The 24,968-nt window shown below is 38.6% G+C and overlaps 1 protein-coding gene across 1 annotated transcript in view; it reads left to right on the top strand.

Annotated features, from left to right (window-relative positions):
- Nucleotides 1–24,968, top strand: part of TAF3 (TATA-box binding protein associated factor 3) — a 112,815-nt gene that overhangs the window by 9,754 nt on the left and 78,093 nt on the right. The window contains exon 2 of the mRNA XM_014884750.2: nucleotides 1,105–1,347. Within this exon, the coding sequence (XP_014740236.1) occupies nucleotides 1,105–1,347 (243 nt within the window). The remainder of the gene's footprint in view (nucleotides 1–1,104; nucleotides 1,348–24,968) is intronic.

Below are 24,968 nucleotides of genomic sequence, written 5' to 3'. Positions count from 1 at the left end.
TGTTCCTTCAATAAGCACGGGCTGCTTTTCCATAATTACTTTTTAAAGTAAATCACAGCTTATCGTCATATAGGGATGCAATATCTTTATAAGCCAATTCTGCAGAATTGTAATAATTCAGTATATCATTTTATTGAATTAGAAATCTTGTTTGGGGTTTGCAGCATTGTTTTTGGGTTATTGTTGTTATGAAAAGTTAGGAAGAAACTCAAAGTGGTGCCTTGGCTGCCAAAGCCAAGTGCCCAGTTCTCCCTCTGGAGGCCTTTCAAGGGATTTTCCTCTGTCAGGGAAACTGAGGTATTTGGACTTCAACAAATGTAATTTAAAGCTTTGAGCCAAATTAATTGTATAGCACAAACTGCATCCTCTGTTGGACTGTTTTCTTGGAGGTCCTATTAAATAAAGATGCTGACTGCCTGGCCAGTGAGGTCTCACTGTGCATTTTGTGAAGAAAGTAAGATTTTTGCTGTAGAATCAAACTTAAGTTGCACCCCAGGAAATCAGCCTGTGAAGTATAGTAGAAAATATTCTCCCCTCATCAGACCACTTCTTAATATTCCTCTCCTTTATCCAGGAGGTGTAGCTAGCCAGTATATGAAGTGTCTCATAGTTTTATGAATCCTGTAGATTTCATCTGGTGGAAAGATACTTTGTGAAGTATCTGGTGTGAAGATACTTTTATATCAAGAGACTTTTTTTTCTTTTTTTCTCTGTAAATTACAGTCAGTTAAAAAAAATGAAATTGTTCCTCTTCCAGGTTGAGAAATAATGTTTGATCTGTTCCATACTGATAAAGAGCACTTTCTGTATATGGGGGTCATGTGGTGTTAATTGACTGTTGCCAGGTAAAGCTGCCTGTTGTTGCTCTCTCGTTTGGGCTTGATTTGCTTCCTGGAGTGCAGTTCTTCAATGGTATGATTTGAAACAAAGTGATGGCTCAAAACAAAACCCTTCTGAAAGTAAACCTGGTAGAACTGTGGGGCAGTAAATCCATCTCTCTTACTCGTGCTGAGCTGGGGGACTGTAATCTCGAAGTGTCTTCAGGTTGAATTTTGAACCTGGATTTCTGTGAAAACATTGTTCTGTTGTTTTCTTTGGTTGCAGATGGCCGCACAGATCCAATTTTGGATGACGTAGGCGATGCCTTCAAGCTTATGGGGGTTAACCTGCATGAGCTGGAAGATTACATCCACAATATTGAACCTGTCACTTTTGCACATCAAATCCCTTCGTTTCCTGTCAGCAAGAACAATGTCCTCCAGTTCCCCCAGCTGGGAAGTAAGGATGCAGAAGAGAGGAAGGAGTACATCCCTGACTACCTGCCACCTATTGTCTCCTCTCAAGAAGGTGCGAAATCAATCCTTTGCTTTTAGTTTTGGTGTGTTTGGGTATTTGTGGGCATCCCCCAGCAGCTCAAGCTGTGCTGCCCTGTGAAGGTGGCTTGGAAAGGCCAGAAGAGACCCTCTGTGGGGTGTTACCCAAGCAGGGTTGCAAAACAGGTAGCAGGGCTGTGGCAGGTTTGTTCTCCACTGTTTTTACTTTCCTTCCAGATTAACTCATGCCAAAATTTCACCATGTTACCCCATGTTACAATAATGCATTCTAAATTTTAAGTTTTCAGAGGGAATGAATGCTTTGTATTACCTTTTATGTGTTAGTCTTCCCCTTATGCATCCTGAAAGAGCTTCTGTAATTTGGTAAAGGTAAAAGAAGGAAGCCTGATGAAACTGGCACAGCATTTCCTGCTCCTGATAGCTCTTTCTCTTTACTTGTAACAAATTTCACCAAAAAACCCAAACCTAACCAAACCAAAAAACCTCATTTTCTAATTAAAATAAATTCAGCTTTAAAATATGGAAGTAAGAATATTTTAGAGGCATTGTACTGGCTTTTCATTCTCTTTGCTAACGTTGATTAGGGTTTCATTAATCACTGTTCCTGCTGCTCCTTCCCTTTCTTATCCCACAGAGGCAAAGGTTGAAGAAACAGTGAAACCAACTATACAAGTTGCTACAAGATGCAATTAGCCTGAGAATTTTAACTGTGGCAGTGGAAAAAGCATACTTATTTTCTCTATTTTTCTGCTATATGAGACTTGATTGCTAATAAGATAAACCTTTAAGAAACATGACCTAGTCTGACTTGCCCTTTGAATAGTGAACAGCACACAACTGTACTTTGTGTGGAAATAAATATATGTAAGGTTGTGGGTCTAAAAATCCCAGACAGAAGAACTTAATTTTCCAAGAGTGTAATGAACAGGTGCAACCTGCAAAAGATACTTAATTTAGAATTTTGTGGGGACAGAAGGGATATCATTCTCTATTGTGCATATTGCTCTTTTTTTAAGAACTAAGGTCTCAAAGTCTGCCTGTTGAAATAGGTGTAAAAACTGCCAAGTGTAAGGATGAACATATGCAACATCACCTTGTTGGGCAAAGAAATCCATGGCTGTGCTGCTGCAAGTGTGGCATGGGACAGTGTTCCAGTGATTTAGCAAGCTGTAAAAAGTGTGTGTTCAGGCTTTCTTCCATCATGGTCAGCTAAAGGATGCAGTTGCTGTGTACTCCAGTTGGAGCAAGTGAAATTGTGGTCAGGAAGAGGTATCTGAGGAACAGGTACTGGGCTTGGTGTGTTCTCAACAAATATGCTCATTCCAATTACAAGGTGAGGACTTACTCATCCTGGTGAGTATTTCTGAGGCTCTGTAGACTTTAATTTTCTGTTTCCTTTAGTTGTGTGTTATAGATCAATAGCATTTCAGTGTTTCTTGCCTTAATACAACCCAGGAAATGGAACTGCTGTTCAAAACGAAATACTTTCTTAAATTGGTAAGGAGATCCTAAAGTCTCACCCTTGTGAAGTTTGTTAAAAGGGTTGTTTTAAAAATCTAACGGTGAATTCTCTCAAACCAGGAAGAGGCAAAAAAAATGTAAAATCATATGTGTAGACAGCATATATAAAAGAAGAGTACAAGGAAGAAGACTTTGAGAAGTGAATGGGGATTTCAGCTCCCCTGTTCTGGCTACTTGCTTTAGCCTGGTTTTTCAGGAGGTAAACAAACACAATTCTGTCAGAGAAATCCGGCATCTTTGAAGTGTAACAAGTTGCCCAGCAGTGTTGCAATTGTTTTGGGTTTTTTTACCTTGGAAAATCAAGAATTGAAATTACAGTATGCAAAAAGAGCCAAATTGAGCGAGGTTCAAAGCAGCTGCAGACAAATATCTGAACGTGGAGAGGGAGAGAGGAGAGTTACAGACTCAGCCTGACAATACACAAAGAGAGGCTAAAAATTGAAATGGGGACAGTTGTGCTTTTTCTTTTTTTTCTATATGTAACTTTTTATACTCTTTCTCTTGCAAGTTAGATCCAGGAGTCAGATTTTAGCAGTCCTTATAAATAATGTATGAATCCTTTTAACACCTGAAGCAAGAAGATATTATTTCCAAAGTTGGATGAGAACCAGGAAAACTTCTGATGCCTAAGGGTAGTGTATCAGAGGACCTATAGGTACACACAACTTGAAAAAATGAATATTTTTTTAATGGAAATTTAAAGGAAGCATTAAATACAGTTGATGAATGCAGATTTGTTATAGTTGATTTAAAATATTTACAGTTGAGGACATTTTAATTTTGAATTAAGTGTTTTCTGAAAATGGTGTTTGTGTTCTGTGGTTTGTTTTTGAAAGGGATGAGGTGGATCACAAAACTGCTGTATATGTTTTGTTCTGTGTTATTCCAAGTAAAATTTGGAAGAAAAACTTACTTTTGGAGGTTAAAGGAATGCATGGTAAAAATATGAAAAATTGCAGAAGCCATTTAAATACTTTGCAATATTTTATAGTGTAGAAAAAAAAAAGAGACTGCTCAGATTGTTCAGTCCATAATATTTGAGTTACTTTGAGTAGGCAATAATTAGAAATGGAGGAAGGTTTTGTGCACATTAGGGTGTGTGATGTAAATCTTTCAGTGACTTTAAGGAATCATCAGCAGGACTCCTTACGTCCTGTTTTATATCAAAGCTTAGAGTTCAGCTCAGTTATGAATATTGATTTACTGTTAGGGGTCAGAAATTATGAATGCTGATATATTTTAGCAATAATGTAGCCACAAGTTTTCGTGAGAAAAACCTCTTTTTTCAGTAGTTTATTTAAAAACCAAACCATAGCAGTGTTCAGTCTGCACCACGACCAGTAGGTGTTGCTGCCCTCCTTCCCAACAGTCCTTTAGTTCTGCACATGTAACCAACTTCTTATTTCCACTTACTCCAGAACTGGTGGTGGTTCAGGCTGTGCAGAGGCTGCCCAGCAGCTCGGGAGATGTCTTAGTTATCATTGCCAGAGAATCCATAGGAGCAGAAAGCCTTTCCAGCCTGAGAGGAGCCATCTCCTTCATTGTACTCAGCAGTAAGAAATTCTGAAAGAGCTCCGAGTGATTCCTAAAGTTATGGGGGAAAGGGAGGAAGACAAATAATTTTCAAGATCTGTAATTTGTGTCAGTCAGAGGTTAAGTTCAGTTCAGTGATACAAATTTTGTTCTAAGAAAACAGAAAATGTTTTCTTGCCTTAAATATGGAGTGCAAGCTCTAACCAAATGCTTGAGCTGTGAGGATCTGCATATATAATTCTATATATTATAAAACAATCTGACTCAGTATTGCCATGGAAAATGCTGGGTTTTTAGCAGTATTTTTACAAAGGACACTGAAGGGATAATTTTATGCCAATATATCATGATGTTTGCTGTCTGCCTATTTTTAATTAGTCTCCTTTTTGTTTTTGAGTTAGTTTAGCACTGTTGTCACTAAAATGTCATGGTAAACTTGTAAGACAGATTAAAAAAGGAGAAAAAAATAAATTTGTTACAAAACATGATGGTCATGCTTTATTTCTTATGCTTTAATGCAAGAGAGCATACATTTTGCAATAATAAATCAACTTCATAGAATTTGTTGATTGCATTTGCAGCAAAACACTATGTGCTGAAACTAGGCCAGCTGAGAAAGCCCAGATACTTCTCCACAGCTAATAATAATCACTGTTACATTTTGTGATTATGTTGAGAGTCCTGATGTTATAAGAACATGTACCATTCTCCATGATGAAAACAAAGAAAAGTTAGAGGTGAATCCTGCATGTGCCACAATATCCTTATTTTTAAGCTTCCTGGAATTAATCTCTACCTGCACTTGATGCCTCTTGTTATCATTTCATTTAAAGAAAAAATAATATATTTTCTTTTTAATAACCACTTTGTCAACTGCTCTCTTTTTGTGACTTTTTGAAGTCACAGGCAGTCGATCACTGCTTCTCTGTCTGGAAAACTGAAGAAAACACGTTGGTTTTGTGTGTGCAATACTGTTCAGTCTGTGATAATTGCATTAGACCCCTGTTCCTCTCTTACACTCTAATTGTTCTGGTGCATGTCAGCAGGATACGAGGGAGAAGACACGAGAGTGTCTTCCCAGTAATTTAGATATTTTGTGGGGAGAAGGGTAGCTTTTAGAGAGTCAGACTTTCTCTGCAGTTGCAGCTGCATTTTTTTCTATCCTCTGCTTCATACCACTTCACTCCCATTCCTAGAGGTTCAGCTCCTTTCCCTTGAAAACGATCTGGGAACAAATGTAATTTTTCCCAGGCATTAAATTTTGTTGTCTTTCATTCCTGGTAATGTGTGCTCAAGCATTGGCATTATATTTCTGATCATTGAGTCAGGACAAGTTCTTGGCACAGTTTGCAAATACAGATTTATTTGTAGCCTTTTCTGTCAGAGCATTTTATTTCCCTGTCAGATCAAAGCATAAAATTGCTGATCTTCTTACAGTCCTGCCTTTTTCCCTCTGTGCTGCTGATGTGATGTTAGGACCTGTTACCTACCAAAACCTGATGCTTCCAGCCACCTGGAAGCATGGAAACCCAGTTGTCAAATTGCAGCTCATCTCAGCACATCTCTTGTTTTTTTCATGTCGTGGTAGCTGCTGCAAATCTCATTTGAATTGATGAGAATTGGGGGTGCTGGTGAAGCAAGGTGCTAATCAAAAGAGCACATTTTTGTGTCTAGGTTCTACCAGTGCTGGAATTGTAACTGTATAAAGCATTAAGCATCAGGGTGACAAAAAGCATTAGTGTTGAGCTCCAGTGGGAAATAGATCAGAACTTAAAAATTATCACTGACCCATCAGGCTGGCAGTGCTTTCTGTGCCTGTGGTCCAGAACTGAATGTAGCAAGTCGTGGATCTCAGACCAGGGTGATTTCCATCTCTGGTTTTCCAAGGGTTAAACAAAGCCAGTCTCTCTTTGTAAATCAGAATGTGATGGGCTTTTAAAGGGATCCTGGAGTATCCACTTTGCCATTTTGGTAACACAGGTCTCACTGTTGTCATTGTTTGACCTTTCTGCCTTTCCCCAGCTCTAGTTTAACCCCACAGAGTAACTCTCCCTCATTCTAGCAGCTGCACCAATGATTTTAAAGCAGAAATTATCTTTTCAACAGAGCTTTTCCAGTGTAGCTGGTTAGGAAACCACCACTCCACGACAAACAAATGTCCTGTGTATTCAAGCAGTCTGAAGAGTTAAAGCCCTGCCAGTGTGTGAAGATTTTGCTCCTGGCTGCTCACTGTGCCTGGTTGCTGATACTCACAGGCATCCTTTACCTGTGTGTGCAGTGCTGAGAGTCAGACTGATTGCTTTTGTGTGGAGGGATCCTCACGTCTGCAGCAGCCCAGCAAGGAAGGAGCAACAGGAGAAACAGACAAAATGAGAAAAAGCAGCCAAGCTTGAGATGCAGCCAGAAGAAAGGCATTGGGAAGGAGCCAATAGGAGAGGCAGGTTTCAAAGGAAAAAAGGAAAATACGAGACAGGAACAAAAAAAAGTGCAGAAAATGTGCCTGGTTTAAATCGTGCCATTAGACAGAAAAATAATTTTTCTGGAAGGCATGCTGATAAAGCTGTAGTTGGGAGGACAACTGTATCTCTACCTTTTCTTAAGAAGGTGTATCATAATCAAAAGAATAATTTCCAGTGAAATCCTGCAAGAAAGGATTTAATGAAGTTTGGGGTTTTTTTTTAAATGTTGAGTTAAATAGATATTTTCATAGGAGAGCTTCTTTAATTTGCAGCACTTGGAGAAAAAAAAAAATCAATGTAATAAGTGCCACAGTAAAACTTTATCTGTGGCAGGAACTAACTCACATAGCTGGGATCCACAGACTGTAGAGACAGACACATACACTATTTTATATTGTCTAGGAGACTAGTACCTAACTTCTAATAATACATGTCTTTGGGAAAATAAAACTCTTGCTATTTCTTAAGAAACTTAATGGCAGCTGGAAGTGGGAAATGGAGGACATGGATTAAAAACGTTTTTATTTTTTTTTTTTAATTATAGGAGAGGCTTGTGATGAATTTTCATGGTTTTGTTTGTTTGGGTCTTTTAAGTGTTTTATCCTTCAAAATAAAAAAAACAGGTGGAACCTGGCTATACATGAAGAAGCAAATCAGAAAATAAATTTTATAAAGATACTGCCTCCATTTCTTTACAAGTGATAGCAGGGAGTTAGTAAAACTAACTAAAAATTCAGCATTGTGAAAATGTATTGGTTTAGCTTCTTAAGCTATCTAGTTTTATTTGCTGCATATAGCAATTGAAATGAAGCTAATGGCTCTTCAAGGGGATATCATCCTTTTAAAACCTTCTCACAAAGATTTTTCTGTTTTTCAGACCTGTTTAGATAACTTACAAGTTAGTGATTCTTAAGGATTCAAAAATAAAAAACTGCAAAACACAGAAGTTGCCTGATAAAAGCCAGCCTTTTGCAGTAAATTATTTACATGGAATGGGAATGAAAGTCATGGATCCTTTCACTGCATTGTGATGTGCAAATTGCAATTTTGGTTCAAATAAAACTGGAGGAGAAAATGGGACTTTGTGATAAAAGGATTCTATTGTCTTGTGTATTTTGAACAGAAATCCTGTCATGATTTTAATTTCCTACTGATCCTTTTTCAGCAAAACTTTTGTCACTTGTCTTGACTTGTCACGTCAGATCAGTTTTTTCCCTTTTCTGACAATGTGTGACTTTGTTTAGTGCCTGTGTTGCTTCCTGCACTGTCTACTGCAGCTATGCTTGAGGATTTTATTTCAGCTGGATCATCAGACACCTTTGTGCCTTTGGAAGCATAAGTTTCAAATTAGGTTATCATCTGATAGCTGGGTGTTACTGTTCTCGGGCCTTTCAGACTTTTCCTAACCGCCCTGAGTATTTTTGGGGACTTGAGGGGAGAGGGTGGGAAATGGGAAGTCTGCCTGATTCTTTAAGCAGGATAAAAGAGAAGCACAACTGGCCTATTTTAAGGGCTGACCGTGTAACTTTATTATATTTCAGTATTTTCACTTCATGCAGGAATGTTTCCTGTTTTTCTTTAATCAAATGCTTTTCTTTCTTTCTTTGACTTCTGCCACCAAGGATGCTTTAACTTAATGAACATGTTAGTGATTGCTAACAATTCCTGGCACTTAAAAACCAAATAAAAATAATTTTAGCTACTGGGAGCGAAGCCACAAATTTGATTGTTACCTCCCTGCATGGGAATTTATGCCAGACTTCTGGAGAAATGTCTCAGTCCGAGCAAGCCTTAATTTTGTACGAGGATGTAGAAGTAGAACACATTGGTTGAGACCTCCTACATGTGTCTGATTTTGAAACATGTGGCCTTAAGCAATGCCAGCATTCTCCTGCTACTTATTAGCAACTGTGTCATTTACATGGACACAGGGAATGTTTCACACCTGGAATTCAGGAGCTGGCCCTCCAGGTTGTTGTTCTGAATAACACAACTGCCCAGAGAACTGTTACTTGCAGAATAACTTTTCGCAGTTTAACACCTCTGATGTGTCTGAAATGTTTCTTTCATCCTGTGAAAAATATCCATGCTTGGAGCTGTTTGGGAATAGATCCTGCTTGGTGTTTTGTGCACATTTTCAGGCATAGCTGAGCCTAACCTTGATCTCAGCCTCAGAAAAAAAACATTGTCTAGACAAAGATCACGAGTGGATTACAGGACCCCATATCTCTCTTGCATTAATCAGGGGAATGACTCATTGTAAGCTTCTCCATGTGGTACAGTCCAGGTTAAGAGTAAGGAATTCTAATTTTTAAAATTATGACTAAGAAAGCTCATTTGAATTGTCTTTTGCCACACACAGATAAGCACTTTACCATACAGCTCTTCACTTCAGTGTCTTCTTAGAATTAGGATTGGAAGGGACCTTAGAGATCATCTTCTTCCAGTCTTCACCTTTGGTACATGCTCCTGGTTTCTCCAGCTCTCAGCTAAAGAGAATGCTAGTGACTGGGTAAGTAATTAGAAAGGGATAACTCATTTTTGTGTGTAGGCAGTTCTAGTTAATTCTGCAAGACTTGGAGAAATGCAAAGTTGGATGGATAACAGGGAGAGTTCAAATGCGAAGGCATTTGGAGGCACGACCCTGGTTCATGCAGCCAGATGCTTGGATAATTAAAGTTCATCTTTAGCTGTGTTTTTTCAGAATCTTTCATTTTTGTAATTACTCTCATTAGAAACATTAATGGTTTTCTGATGACTTGACAAGAAGGCATTTTTCTGTATTTCTCTAGTTTGGATTCTGTTTCTTTGAACAGCATGACTGGGTAAAATGTAACCCTGTGTGCACGTTGTGTATAAATGTGCATTGTTTGGGTCGGTTAAGCAAAGCCTACCATAGCATACCTGTGTTTTTGAGGAGCAGTGTTAAACTTGAGCAGGGCTGGATCTGGCTTGTACTTAGCCCAAGGCTGGAAAACAGTGGGTCTTCAGGTGGTAACACAGTAAGTCACAAATTCCTCTGACTTGGTTTGAGATTAATTTTTTGGTGATGGTTCTAAGTGATGACGCCACGCTGCCAGGGGTGGTATTTTATATGGAGAGATAAACTGAAGTTCAGCTCTGCGTGTGTGTGTTTGAAAGAGGTCGATAACAACTTACATGGCCTTTCTTCTGGCCACTTTACAATCTGCAACATTCTGCTTAATTTATTTTCTTCGGTGAACTTGTTTGCCCTCTGCATTCTCACTGTTGATGTCTGCTGCTTTCCCATTCCAAAGGGTTGTGTTCAAGGAAGACTCTGTGTTTCATGTGTATTCCTATGGTTGGGATGGAGCATACTTTTCTTCAAACGTTATGAGCTCTTTTCCCTGAGGGGAGGAGGATGGTACAGATTCTGGGTGTCTGAGCAGTACAGCTTAACAGATTGGCCAAATAATCCATCCTGAACTGGAGAGTGAATAATTTTAATACCCCTTATCTTGCATAGATTTTAATGGATATTCATCTCAGCAAATGAACTTTGCATTTCTAAATATTTAGAGCAGCATGTTCGTTCAGGCACAGCATATTTGAATCTTAATATTCTCTGAGTTTCTCCACGTTTCTCTGGGTTTCTGTGGATGTGGGACTTTGGTTCCAGGCTTATTTAAACAAATATTTTGTACCTGTGTGCGTACAACACTAATTATGTGTGACAGTCACAATTGGGAATAGCATGGAGGAAATAATAGTTCTTGACCAATCACTAAAACACAGGAAGTCCCGGTGCCATAGGAAGGGAGAGAAACTCACTTCTCATTTCCTTTGGAGTCCAGTGTGTTCAGATTAACTTTAAAGGGAGCTGAGTTGCAGCTCTGAGGATTTAGGCTTCAATCGTGCTCCCTTCGTGTGGAGCCCGTCTCAGCAGGCAGCAAGGCACCAGCCAGGAGAGCTCTCACAGCTCAGCTGCTGGGGATCCTATTGCAAATTAAATATGAAACAAGGATGCGTTTGCTTTTGCATGGCAAACTTTTTAACACAGTCACTCACGAGGCTTTCCCTCTGCTCTGAGTATTTTAAATCACAATACTGCTGAAGGTGATAGCTCATCTGTAATCTTTCAGAAAAAAACTTGTTTCTTTTGATATTTTAAAGAATATCGATGATTTTTTTTTGCAGTTTTAATTTTCTCTATTACAGGCTCTACATGTTCAGAACAGCAAAGTTTGCATTGTTACCTTTTATTGGGGTGTGTATAAAATATTCTACAAATATTTTCAGTGTGATCAAAACATGTACATATATTGTTTGGGGTCCTTTAATATAAAAGGTACAGTTAAATCGAATGTCCTTGGACAGGCATCTTGACTTAGGATATTTTGGGGGGGATTTTAAGAAGCTTTAGAATTACAAGTGAAAATCTTCTTTGATTTTGGTGGGATTTATCCATCTGTTTATCCTCCCATAGCATCAGACCATAAGTTTTCTTTCCGAAGTCCTTAAAACCATGATATTAAATCACATTGGTTGTGATGAGCTGAAAAAAAAAGGTAGAATTTTATTGTCATGGTGTTGCTGTGTACTTCAGTTACACTTAGAAACTCCAGCACATGAAGGGTTTGTCACAATGTTGCATGTATTGACACAATTCAGTATTTTTTTAGGACTCTTGGGGAAAGTAACCTTTGTGTGAATTAAAAAGTGATAAGTATCTTAATGCTGATATTGCAAACAACAGACTTCCCTTAGATGAGCTGATTTTCACAGAGTATAGTTTATGCTTAGTATATGTTTAAAATTTCCAGTGATTCAGGCTGAAACACTGAATTTCTTCAAAACTTCAGTTTTACAAGGAGCACAGCTATTTAGGGAGTTTTTCCTTCACACAGATATTTCTTCTGACATGAGCTCACTGAGCTGAGCTCCTTGCAGGTATGTTTGGACCATTTCTGTTGAGATGAGCTCCCATCACATCTCCTAGATCCCCCGATGGAGTGTCACACAGATGAGATGCCTGAGTACAGCTGTGGTCCTAAAGTCTAGCCCTGCTGCCTGTCCAAAGGCAAAATGTTCCCACTGGTGTGGAAAGTGAAGAATGTCAGATGAAATTGAGGTTGAATTTTGCTATATCAATGATCCATATGCCCTGTGTGTGGGCTGTGCCCTGCCATTGTGGGCTAAGATTTTCATAGGTCACAGGCTAAGCCAAGCAGGGCTGCTGCAGGACTCCTAACAGGAGACATCCAAGGCAATCCAGTGAAGCAGGAAACTGTTGATTAATAGATGGCACTTTATAAGAGGCTCGGTCTGCTGTCGAGCCTGGCATATTTCAAATGAGATGAAAAATTAAGTCCTTGCCACTTGTGGTGATTAAAGCCTCGGTGGCTCACTTTTCAAGAGCAGCATGTGAACCCTGCTGGCGTGGTTCCAGTTGGGTTATAGAGTTCTGCCAACCTAAATGCCCCAAGCAGTTTCAAATTCGTGGAGGAGAAAGAGTTTAGTGCTGTTCTGTGCCGCCAAGTAGCTGCCACATCCTCCCACCACAATTCCTGTGTTCAAGCAGCAATTGAAGGGATGCTGTGCTGAAGGCAATCCCATTCACTGAAAGCATCCAGCGAGCCTCTATTTATTTTTTCCAGGGTAAATCCAGCAGTGCATGTGTGTTCTAGCTTGGTGTTAGACCTGTGTGTGTGTGAATGATGATAAATAAGTGCAAGGTTGTTACTCTCTTTCATGACAGGGAGTAGAGCCCATCCTGGTGTCAAATCTGTGTTTTCAGAGGAGAGAACCATGTTTGTTCCAAAGGTGCTGCCAAGACAGTGAAGAAACTGAGACAAATAGAAATGTTTAATTTTTAAAATCTCAGTAATTTTCTTTCTCATGTATATAAGGGCTGATTCTGTGCATAATGTAGAGAGTGATGACCATGTGGTATTTTTAGCAGCCAATATATAGAAAAGGTGTGAACTTACAGAGTGATCAAATGCAAAGAGCCAGGACAGGACAACTGGTTACAATCTGCTGTGAAAGCAAGGTGTGGGATGTGGAAAGGTGATGCTGGCAGTGCCACCAGAAGAATTCATATTGGGGTTAAATAACTTTCAGTAGGATTTGTATAAAATGGAATCGTTCTTATCAGCCCCTGGTGGAACGGCCAACACTTGTGCTGCTCTCAGGATCCAGTGTTACACATGTGCTTGTGCTGTGCAGTAGCTTTGGCCTTATCTAAATGGAAAACCCTTTCCAGCTTGAGAACAACTTAGCAACTTTTTAATATCAAAAAGAGCACATTATACACAACACATGTACAAGACTCAAAGGAACATGTATGCTGCCTAAAGTTTTTGGAGCTGGCGTGTGTGTGTGCTAATCTCCTGAGAGTTCATTGCTCCAAGCTTTTATCAGGAGCAAAGGGAGGCAGAGCTGAAGACTTCTGTGCACTGCCACTCCATCTGAAAGAACCAGCTCCTTTTTCCTTAGTTCAAGGCAAAGAAGTGTGTGTACATCGTTCCTATCAATGCAGTCACAGGACTCTGACTTCCTTTTCAAGTGAAAATAAATGAAAATGTTCTTGCTCTCTATTGTTAAGTGGAAGAGGAGCTTTCTGCTACAGCCTCATTGTCTTAGATGTGTTTCCCAGTGCAGCACATCTTTGCATTAAGCTGTTATTACCTTTTAATGTCATTTGGAGGAGATGAAATATACTGGTAGTATCTCAAGGGGAAGACTCTAGATGCTGTTTTTCTGAGGAAAAGCTTAGATGTGGATTAAAAACCTGCTTGCTTTTTTGCTTTTGTCTCAAGCTGACTGCAGCTTAGATTCCTTGGAGTTACTGCAGCCTCTCCATGTCCAGTTTTGCAGTTTCTTTGCTGCCTTAACTGGTGTAAGTTTGGTTTTCCCAGATAATCTTTTCTGAAAGGACAAGTGAGATGAGGGAACAAGCGAGCTCCAGAGGGAGAGATCCCAGCAGTAAGTTGTGTCCACTTAGTATCAAATTAACAGGGGGAGAACACGACAGTGATCAGGTAACACCTAAACACTATTCTCCAGAATCAGATGACTTTGTTTCCTTCCCTGCATTTGTTGTCCCAGCATCCTGCAGAGGTCGGGGTTGCTTTTTGAACAGCTGCATAGTGCCATTGTCTCTGTGAAGGGTAGGTCATTCCTTTCTGTGGCATTAGGAAGGAGCTGTAACCTTGTCATTTTAATGAGACAGAGCTTTGTTAAACCTGGAACCTTTCCTGGTCACAGGTACATGGTACATGAACATATCTAAGGCAGTTCAGTCTCTGTAAGAAACAGCAAGGAGAAGTCTTGCTTCCTCATGCAGAGAGACAGATTCCCAATTACCATGGGGCTGACAAAGAATGACATTTGGCAAAAATCCAGAGCAATATTCAGCCTCATTGCCTCTTGCTGCAGAGTGAGGCACCTGAGCTGTCCTGCCATCCCACCTTCTGATGTCATGTAAGGAAAGTTTGAGATGTAAGTGGAGATTTTTAAGATATTTTTCCCTCACTCTTCTATTGGACTGCATATTATTGCTATACTTATCAGAAATTTATATTTCTTTAATGTTAGCTCTCTATATTGAGCTAGCTACCTACCTTCACTATGCTGTATCAAAGCTGCAACTTTTATTCTGCAAAACCCAAGTAATTTTTCTCCCGTTTTTATTTTGCCTTTTATGTTCACATCTCATTTGCAGCAAAATATATGTTCTTTAAATAACAACAGCATAATCTGGTTGCATACAGCAAAGGAAACAATACAGATGAAAAATCTAGGCTTTCCCTAGTCTGAGTCTATATAGCATCTTATATTGCTGTATGTTATGTGGCTATAAAATGCATTGCACAAGTGGAATATTTTAAATTATTATTATATATAATGCAATTAATAAAATATTAGCCATTTTTTAAAATTTAGCAGCACTAAGAGATTAGTAATGTTTAATGTGTTTTAATTAAAACTAATTAAATGTATTAATTTCTAAGTTTACTTGAAATTGCTTACTAGCACTCAAAAAGAAACCAAAGGAGCATATATCCAGAGGGAGGGATTGCTTGCTCTCAGAATGGAAACTTCAGGAGGGAAGCCGAGAGGAGCCAGATGAGCACATGCAAGGAAAATTAAATGTTTCAGAATGGTCTGAGCAGTGGAGATCAGATAACTACACTCGTGGTGTATCTTCTTGGAGGTGGTATTAGTAGTTCCTCTGCAGTGATCTCTACTGAAGAACAAGAGCCAGTGGAGGCACAGAGGGGCTGTAGCAGGTGCTAGAGTTTGAGGTAAAGGAAAATAACTAAGGCACCAATCCACACTGTGGAATTGAACCAGAGCCATCAGGGCAGTGTCAGTGCCCTTCCTGTTGCAGCTCTGGGAAGAGCCCAGCACCACAATCTGTCCCCAATGGCACCCTAATCAATTTGGGGTGCCAAGGACGTGGTGCCTTGGAGAGAGCCAAGCTCTTCCCACCAATTTGTTACAGTAGTGCATGTAAGGATGCCTTGTTATTAAGGATGGACCTTGTTATTCAGAGGCTACATCCACATTTATTGCTGAATTTTCCTTTCTGTTCTTCCTTTCACGTAAGGAAGAGCAGGAATCTGTGCTGAGAAGCAGAATGCATCAGTCCAAGTGGAGTGCCATGTTAAAGGGCTGCTAGCTGAGCAAGAATTTGGGATACAGGGACACCAGTTGGTTTAAATGGGTTTGCAGATGTCCTTTCTCCCTGCAAAAGAAGGGATTTGGTCAGTGTTAGGAGTCTGTTAATGAGACAGTTGTACAGAAAATCTATATTCCACTATTTTTTCTCTTCATCGATCTTTTAGATATCCTGGAAAATTCGATGTTTTCCTCTTCCCTCTTAAAACTCAATCAGATGAGATTAGGTGTTTTCCAAAAACACAGCTGTGGTTTTTTCACCCTAGTTATTATATCTGATTTGCCGCTTAATGCAAATTCAGTGAATTTTAACATCAGTGTTTTAACAGTAATATTTTACAAATCATTGCAGAAAGGCATAGGTTGCACTCTGTTTTCAGAGGAATTTCCAACTTGAAAGTGTGGTGAGCTTTATATGAGCTAGAAAATCTCAAGGTGTAAAAGCCCAAAAGGTCTCTATCACTCTTCTCCCTTCAGAGACCACACGTGCAAAAGCTTTACAGCACCGTTCCAAGCCTCAAGTTGAGAGAAGTTATGACTTAAGGCTATTGGACATGGAATTTTCAGACAGCTGCAAGTTCTGCTATTTTTAAACCCTTCTTCACATGTAACAAAAAATCTGATTATTATGCACAATGACATATTCAATAAACTTTGATTTAAAACATTTTTAATATTTTAGCTGCACTTAGCTAATAAAAAAAAAGGATGTGGAGGAAATATTTTGTGAAGGCAAATAGCTTAAGTCTTATGGTAACTTTCTGACAGAAGTTCAGCTTCTAAGTGGAATCCATGCATAAGATGTTGTATTTCTAATAAATACAGTTGTGTTAGGGTTTTTTCCTCTGAGAAATACAAATGTTTGAGTCATGATTTAAAATGGAAATAGCATTGGAGCCTTCACTGTCATGTCACTGTGTAATTTGGTAGAGTTAAACCATTCAGGGAGATGAAATAGATTCAGTGGAGCTATCAGATAGGATCTCACAGCCTTTCTGTTTAAATGTGCTTTACTCCTAATGCAAAAAGAGCATTATATATGTGCCTGTGATGTTCATGAAATGGACTAAAGAGACTAAATACTGTTGGTACTCAGTGAGTTTTGGTTTCTCTATTAGCCCATGTTTTTGCACACCTCATGTGTTCTTTCCCCCATTTCATGTATTACTTTGTGCAGCTGGTATGTTTAGGGTTTTTTTTTCCCTCTCCCTTAAAGTTCAGTCTTTCTATCATTCTGGAATTTTTAATTTTCCTAAGCCCTTTCCAATTTGTGTTTCGTTTTCCCAGTTGGAAGCAGAACCTGGTTTTGACAAACACTTCCATGCTCTGTCGTGGATCTTCTAATACTAAAACTGACCTAAATGCTATGGTCAAATGTGCTCTGCCTTTCCTCTGCCAGAGCCTTGTACCAGTAATTCTCACTCCTAAGATTTCCATTATTCTATTCCTAATAAACAAGTTTCTTGAAATACGCTATATATTTTTTTCCTGCATGCCAAGATCACCTTACATTGTTCTAAGCATAGTAGTTTATTTATATATCTGTTCCTCAGAGCTGTCATTTTCTGTGAACATTTGTGCCATGTTTGCAGCATGACTCTTTCTGACAAGTTCCATCCAGTGGGATCACCCTTGTTTTTGGAATATGCCACAATAAAACCATGCCTAAATGATATTCTTTCAGTTCCTTCCTAACTCTCCCCGTTTGTTCATTACCACTTGCCTGACTTCTTTCAGCATGTTTAATTTTTTGTCCAAGACTTTTCAAGTAAGATTTTGTGATGCTGTCAGATGTCGAACTTTAAAGCTTCTATTATGATTTCCAGTTATCTATTATTTTTGTAGTTCTTTTAGAACAATCTGAAAATTAATCGAGTTATCTCTTTTTTTTTCTAATCTTGTAGTGTTTTTTTTTTTCCTTAATACATCATAATCTGTTGTGGGTAGAAGTGGTAGTTGTTAGGGTCATTCTTTTGAAGTGGGTCTATAGTCTGGACTTACTGATAGTAGTAATGAGATACATGTAATAACAAGTAGCTTTAGTAATTAGTGAACTCCTGATAGAGACAGCACAATAGTTTGAGACATTAATTGTCTCAAACAGAAAGACAAAATGATCCAGATGCTCTTTGTTTCAGAATTAAAGGAATGTTTCGTGCTATGTGCATGTTTCTTTGGTTTGGCTTACATACATGTGATACCAACTGGTTGTTCATAATTCTAAAATTCGGTACCTGTGGTTAAAATCTGCAACTACTGAGAGTGAATAACAAAAATAAAATATATTGGTTTTATATAACTGAAAAAGCTTTTCTTCTCTGCAGGTTTTATTACAGAAATGTAAAGGTATTATTAAGTGAGCAGAAGCAGTTTTCTCCCGAAAAGGGAAACTGTTCAAGAAGTTCAGAAAAGTCAGCATAAGGTGGAGAGAAAGAAGGAAGCTTAAAGTGTTTTTAGTTTGTGTTTCCATCCCTGTTTGCTGTTGGGGAAGCTTGCCCTGGATTTGTACTTGGTACCAGCTGTGTGTGGCTGTGACCCGTGGCTGCCCTTACATGGAAATATTTTTCTCTATAGTTCTTGCTAAAGAATAAAAAGAAAATCATTTTCAGTCTATTTTCATTAGAATTTCACTTTATTTCCCTAGTTTGTGTTTGTCTGAAACAGCAAAAGGGTTTTCCTTGCAGAGCTGGGCAGTGCAGGAGTCTTTGGCTGTTAATTTTTCTGTCTGATTTTATACCCAAACTCGATGGCTGCTGTGGTCCTGGTCTAAGTTTGAATATTTATGTTTCTTTAACATGAAAAAGGTTTTGACATGGGTAGTTACAGTGTTGCATCAGTGCTAACTGCATTTCAAAAAATTAAATAACAGATTTACTACTATATCCTATTGTTTTCCCCTATTAAATATGCTTATCTTGGCTTACGTACCCCTTATCCTTTCAGTAAGATTCATCAGTTTCCTTAGTAAAGCCTGATGTGAGATACTGAGGGTACAAAGAACAAAACTAACAAGGAAGAATGGCTGAAAATGCTGAAATGTCATTTTTACTGGAAATAAAATGTTACAGCAGCAGATAATTTTGTTGTTTTCTTGTTGTTTTGTTTTTGTTTTTTTAAATGAGCATCTGGCTTTATTTTTATAAACAACTTTTGTGCAAATGGGTAAAAGTGAAGAAAAATGTGACAACTTTGCCAGTGGAGCAGCCTATTTAATCACCTTGATCAGGTCCTAGATGAGCTTTCTGAGACTTGGATAATAAGAATGCAAAAAGCTGGATGTGTCCTTCAAAGATTGATTTCACTCCTGGTGCTTGTGATCTTTGCTGAGCATCTTTTCTTACTGTTCTCACTGCATCTGCAGTGCTGAGAGTAGTTTGGGCTGATGAACAGACTGTTGTTAACAGCATTTGTTACTGCAGTGTGTAAATCTAAAAGGACAGATATAATATTAAGGCAGCAAAAAGGCAAAATGTTCCTGATAATTGCCTCTTAAAGTTCTCACAGTCACAATTAGTTTTCCCTCTTCCGGTTGCTTTTTTATAGTTGTGATTATTCTTCTCTGTTTACTCAACTTTCAGGTTTTTTTCTGAATCTTGTAGGAATCTTTCTTAGAAGAATGCAGTTTGGATTTGTTTGATAGCCATCACTATTTGGCAGCAGTCTTCTACCTACGTATGCAAGTAATTTGTACTCTGAAATGAGCGTTTTTGGAGTTACATTATTTCCTGAGTTTGGCTAATAATTTAATTTGAAAATAATAAGCTATTCTAATTAGGTGTCTTGGTTGAGGCTGAGTTTTTTTGGAAGGATGAGAGGTGACATTTCAGTGCATTTCAATAATTTTTAAATCATCCAACTTAGAGCATCTATTTGAGCTAAAATTACATTCATAAAGAAAATTTTGTTTCCCTTACTGACCAAAGTTTAACTGAATTTGCTGATTCCATTACATTTTACAGGACCAATATATGAGTTAAAAGTTCTCCTTTTAGTGCTTGTCAGTGATACATTATTTTGCAGAAGTTTCTTATTTTCCTTTTCTGAATGTGCAAAATTGTTTCTGGAAGATCAAATCTAATATTGATTTTCATGTTGTAAAAATGCAACTAAAAAATTAGTTTGAGGCAATGCATCAATCTCTGATAAAAACATCAATTTACTCCTGGAAAAAAAAACCACTTTTCATATTTAAGCCTGAATTCTCCATCCCAGTAAATATTAATCACAAAAGCTACAATGTACATCCCAGCTATTGGCAACTAGTTGTTAATTGAGATAGCTTACACACAGAAATTAAAGCGTTCTCCCTCATTTTCTTTGAGCAGAGAGCTCAATATCCTGACTAAAAGCTAAAAAACCACTTTTAAGGCAGAGGCCAGGGTTTTTGGGATTGGGAGAAAACTAAGTGCCTTTTGTGTGCTGTGAAATCTGTGCCATAGGTGCAGCAATGTGTGGGACACTCAGGGGAAGGTGGATTTGTATTCCTTAATTTTAGCTGGCTTTGACATCTGTACATCCTCTCTGCCTTTTCATAGGAATCTGTGGACAGACTGCTTCTGAGTAAAATATGCTTTCATTTTTTTTTTCACCTGATTAAAAAAAAAAGTTGTGTGTGTTGGGAGAAATAGAAAAAAATGTTCTTGAAATGGGCTCCCTTGTTCTAGAAATGACTTGAATTTGCAGATAGCTTCAGGTTTGTTTGGGTAGCACTGATCATTTGGGGATCCAGGCACTCCTGCCTCATTCTCCTTCTCCTTTCCTCCCCTTTGCTGCCTCTAGAATTCCTTTTCTCCTTATTGTATTGAGGAAGGGAGAGAGCTGAGTATCTCCCGAGATGCATCTCAAAGTTCAGGGAATGTCCTTCTGTGGCATCTGAATTGAAAATTCCTGAAAATCTGGATTTTCAGATCAGTGAACAGATAGATCTGTAGTAAATTGATTATTTGCTTGCTGTTTTGATTGCTGCTTAAACTCTGTGGGGACAAAATGTGGACAGATCTTCCCACTTACAGCTACCATGCTGCTTAAAAAATTCCTAATTTAGCCCCAAGAGGAAGAAAATGCTTTTTGCCTTTATTGCCTGCTTCATCTGTGTATTTTGCACTCTGACTGTCTTCATTATTGTGATTATTCAGAAGATTGTGCAATCATCTCTGAAGATTTGTTGACAGGTAGATGAGTTTATGCTGGAGAACAACTGTGAATCACAATGCGTTGGGTTTTCTTAGAAATGCATATTGAATTTAAAAGTCTCCCTTTGGGGAATGAAAAGGAATAACTTAATGCAGTTAATCACTCTTGCCATTGCCTGTCTAAAACAACTGGAAGGCAATGGATTGAGATTTTAGATTGTACAACTGTCCTGCAAAGTTAACATTCCTTTTAGAAAGCCAAAACCAAGCCACCTACAAGCAGGAGATTGCTTTAAGGTTACAGATTTAAACAGGCAAAAAATGGACCTTTAGGATCCAACAGCAGCAGTAAATCTGCCATAATTTGCATTGTATTTTGAGTAAGCAAGCTGTTGAATGTTTTTGTCTAGCTTGAACTTAGGGTAATATTACATAGCCTTGATATAGCTTTATTAATATGTGCTTTTTTATTGTTGTTACTGCACTGATGTGGCTTGAAGTAATTTTATCACCTTCATGTAACCTTTGGTATGAACTAGTGTTAAGCATATATACTGATATATATGTGTGTATATATATATATGTATATAATCTTATATATACTAAAATATATACCTACTACATCTGTGCAGTTGTCTCTCTTGAGGGAGGTAGAAAGATTTATAAAAATTAGGCTCACAACACAGATTTAAATTGAAGTGGTGTGTGAGGAGAGGTGCCAGACTCCTGAAAAAAATGCACTTTTGATCTCAGCCTTTTCTGTACTACTGCGTTTAAGCAGCTAATTTTTCAACACAGTTAAACAAAATATTCCAGCTTTGCTGACATAAAACAGAGGCCAAACAGAGGCAGAGCTGGATGGAGGAAGCCCGGGGTTTGTCACAGCGTGCAGTAAATAAAAAGGCTGTTGAGATTATTGAGAACTCACATATTTCTTTGAAATCAGCAGCACCTTTAGGTACTCTCAGCCGTGGGTGTTTACACCCAGTTTTAGCTGCCTGATTTCGAGCCGCCGTGCTCGATAAAGGTTGTGGAAATCGGTGTCCATATCCATGACTGAACGAGCATCCTGCTCCCATTCCCCAGCATCGCCAGCTGCATGAAGGTCTGATAGTTTGACACTTCCCAGGGGGCTTGTGAGGTGCTGGAAAAGTTGCCTTAATCTGCAGGATGTGCTAAAAAAATTAAAAATCCTCACCTCAGGACTGCCAGCCTGCATTTGGTTTTTACATTCAACGCTCCCCCTTATTTTAAACCACATAAATTTAAGATTCCACAAGAATAGGGGATTTTTTTTTAAATTTCTGATTTTAAAATGAAAGGGAGATACCCCCCAGTTTTATAAAAGGTGTCACTGAGGTAGAAAGGTGTGAGTTGTAACTGAGTCTTTGCCCCTTGCTTCTCTGAGTACTTGGAGCAGAGTTTCAGGGAGCTGCTGGTATGAAACGGGCTTATACAGCTCATGGCCATTTTGGCATCGTCTTCTTCCTGCAGCCATGAAATTATCTAAATTCTATGGCTACAATCTAATCTGAAATATCTGTGTGCTTGTGGCTGCAGTTTTTTTTCAGGTGATAAACTATTTGCCAGTTAATCATTAGAGCTATAAAATAACTTGTGAATTTGGGGAAAAGGCAAGGCTCAGACTTTCAAAAGTATGGTTAATTTGCATTCGTGGAAATTTTAAAAATTTGGTCAAAGAAAAAGAAAACATATTAAAGTGGAAAGAAATATAGCTCTTTGCTCTTTTTATTCTCCCAGATTAAGGTAGGAAAGCCAAGGGGTGACTTAAGAAAAAAACAACTGTGTTTTCTTTAGAAAAAAGGAAGGATGAGGGAGCTGTCAGGAATTTCTATGCTACACTTTTTAGTTGTGCTAAGATCCTTTGCCTGCTGTTTTCTTTCCCTTTTCCTTTTTCCCTTGGCCACCTGAAACTGGAGTTTTGAAACACATCATCCAGTCTTTCCTCGGTGCTTAGGACGGCATTTAGTTCTCTGTTTTTTTTTTCAGGAGCCAGATAGCAATATTTTGGGATATAGTTACCATCTGAAAAAAAATCATACTAAAACGTATTGAGTAATGAAACAGATTTTTTGTTATTTGCTTTAGATTATTTCAGTGCCTGTTTGCTTTCAAAGGTGTTTCTAGTATTACCCGTTGTATCTGTCACAATGCAAGAGCAAACTAAGTTGGATTTTAAGAACAGGAGTGCTTTAGTACGAGATCCTAAGCAGATTTGTCTTTGGGAATCTCCTCGTTAGATGGATCTTGTGAGTGAGACCGAAGCGATTCAGACTCAGATGTTGCATTTTTGGATGTGTTTGAACTACAGCAGTCTTTGGAATTTTTAGTTGCCATCTCGCTGCAAAATGCGCACTGACTGCAGTGCTGCGCTGCATATGTGACATGTTCATCCTGCGGGAAGTTGGCTGAATCGGGTTTTGTGAGGTGCTAAATTTTAGGCAGAAAGGCTCCCAAAGTAGCGATGCCTGGTTGTGTGCGGTGTTTGGTGCCGGAGCGCTAATCCAGCACTTTTTGGGAGCCTCGGCAGAGGGCACTGTTGGAGCATTAAAGGCACTTGAAAGGCTCATCTCCAGCTTTTCTTGCTTTTTTTTTTCCTGTTTGGAAAGTGTTTAATGTTCTCCATGTAATTAAATTCAGTTCCCTGTATAATTAGCAATGGAGCCTTATTCTTTGTGCCACTGCTGTGGATAGTATTATTTTTGTCTCTATTTGCCTTCAGTCAATGCAAAATACTGTTGCCTATCAAAAGGTAGGAAGTTTTATTGCTGTCTCCCAAAGCTAAGCAATATTTAAAGGTAGAAATAGAAAACTCTGGAGTTACTTTCATTTAGTTGCTCAGAGTAAATAGGAAATCTTTAAAATTCCTGCTCAAGGCCTGCGAAGGAGCAGAGTTAATGCATCACAGTAATTTTACATTTGTATCCGAATGTGTATTATAGTATTTTTGAATTGTCACGACTTGCAGTTTGTCAAAATATATATGAAACATATAATATTTAACTTATTGATTTTATTTGGCAGATTTTGTTTTCTTCTTTAGTTTGTTTTCCTCTGGATCTTTGCAAGAACTTGTATTGGTGCTGTTTAGCATATTGAAATATTAATTAGAGTGATCAGGCATAATTATTTTTCATTAATTACAAATGCAAAGTAATTACTGTGACCTAGAAATAGTTCCCTTGTCCAAATTCTTATAAACATCCTAATTTTTTTATAATTTACGAGGACCAGCTACAAAACATAGTGTCAGAAAGAAGTAATTTTCTGAGGTACTAGAGTACTTAACGCTGACGTTACATTAGACTGCTCTTACTGCTTGTAACGGAGAGATATTTGGAAGATGAAAGTCTGATGTGTTTGGCTCCTGAATTGGCAAATACATAGAGCATTAATTGCAAAAAACACGTTGTAGGTTTCTTTCAAAAAGTGCCTCTTTGTCCGTAACTGAGTTACACGAACAACCTGGAGAAGTTTGCATTAAAGATCGAGGGATACACTCTGCAGCCGACTGGCAGGATACTCTTGCATTAATTTCAAAATCAACCACGAAAGACATCTTCACCAAAGAAGTAGCAGGGAATATTTTTTTTCCCCCTACTTGAAAACATTAATTAAGTTCTCGGCAGCTGAAGGCAGGTGGATTGCAAGGCAAGGAGCACCAAAGAGTTCGGTGTGGGTCCGTAGGGCTCTGTGCTTGCAGGGGAAATCCCAGGGCTGGAGCCTGATCCTGATCCTGCTGCTGTGCCTTGGTGGTTGTAGGATCCATAGGGATGGCAGTGAGGGGTCTGTCCCTGCCTGCAGCAGGGTTCATGTCTCAAGGCCAATGCCACTGTCTGCAGTCACCGCTGGGATTGCAGCTGGAAACAGCAACTTGAAATAACAAAGGCGAAAGTTGGTTGGGTTCCTTCTTAGTGCAGCACAAGACAGCTGGGTTTGACTTTCAAAAAGAGAAGTGGTTGCCTCAAATTAAAAAAAGCACGCTCAGTAATATTGCCATGCAGCAGGTTGTAACCATGTCTGCCATGTATTTTCTAAGGGGACTAATACAGTGCCCAAGAAGCCTCTAATTAAATGTACATATTTGTTTTTTACAGCCTTCTTTCATATCGTTTCCTATTAGTGTCTCCTTGCATGAGCTCGGTAGGGTAATATTCAGGCAAATTTCTGTTTTGTCTGAAGCATTAATACTGATGTTCTGCTCCTGTATCATCCCTGTAGCTGTTATCTGCTGTGTGTTTTCCCCACGAGAGGCTATCGCAGGTTTTTAGTCCAGACTGTTTGTATTCGACAAGGTCAAGATAAGTTTTATCTCTATAGAT

Source organism: Sturnus vulgaris, chromosome 5, assembly GCF_052056855.1.
Source record: "Sturnus vulgaris isolate bStuVul1 chromosome 5, bStuVul1.hap1, whole genome shotgun sequence".
Taxonomy (NCBI): Eukaryota; Metazoa; Chordata; class Aves; order Passeriformes; family Sturnidae; genus Sturnus; species Sturnus vulgaris.
The sequence above is the reverse complement of the archived record's forward strand: the minus strand, read 5'-3'. Positions and strand labels throughout refer to the sequence as shown.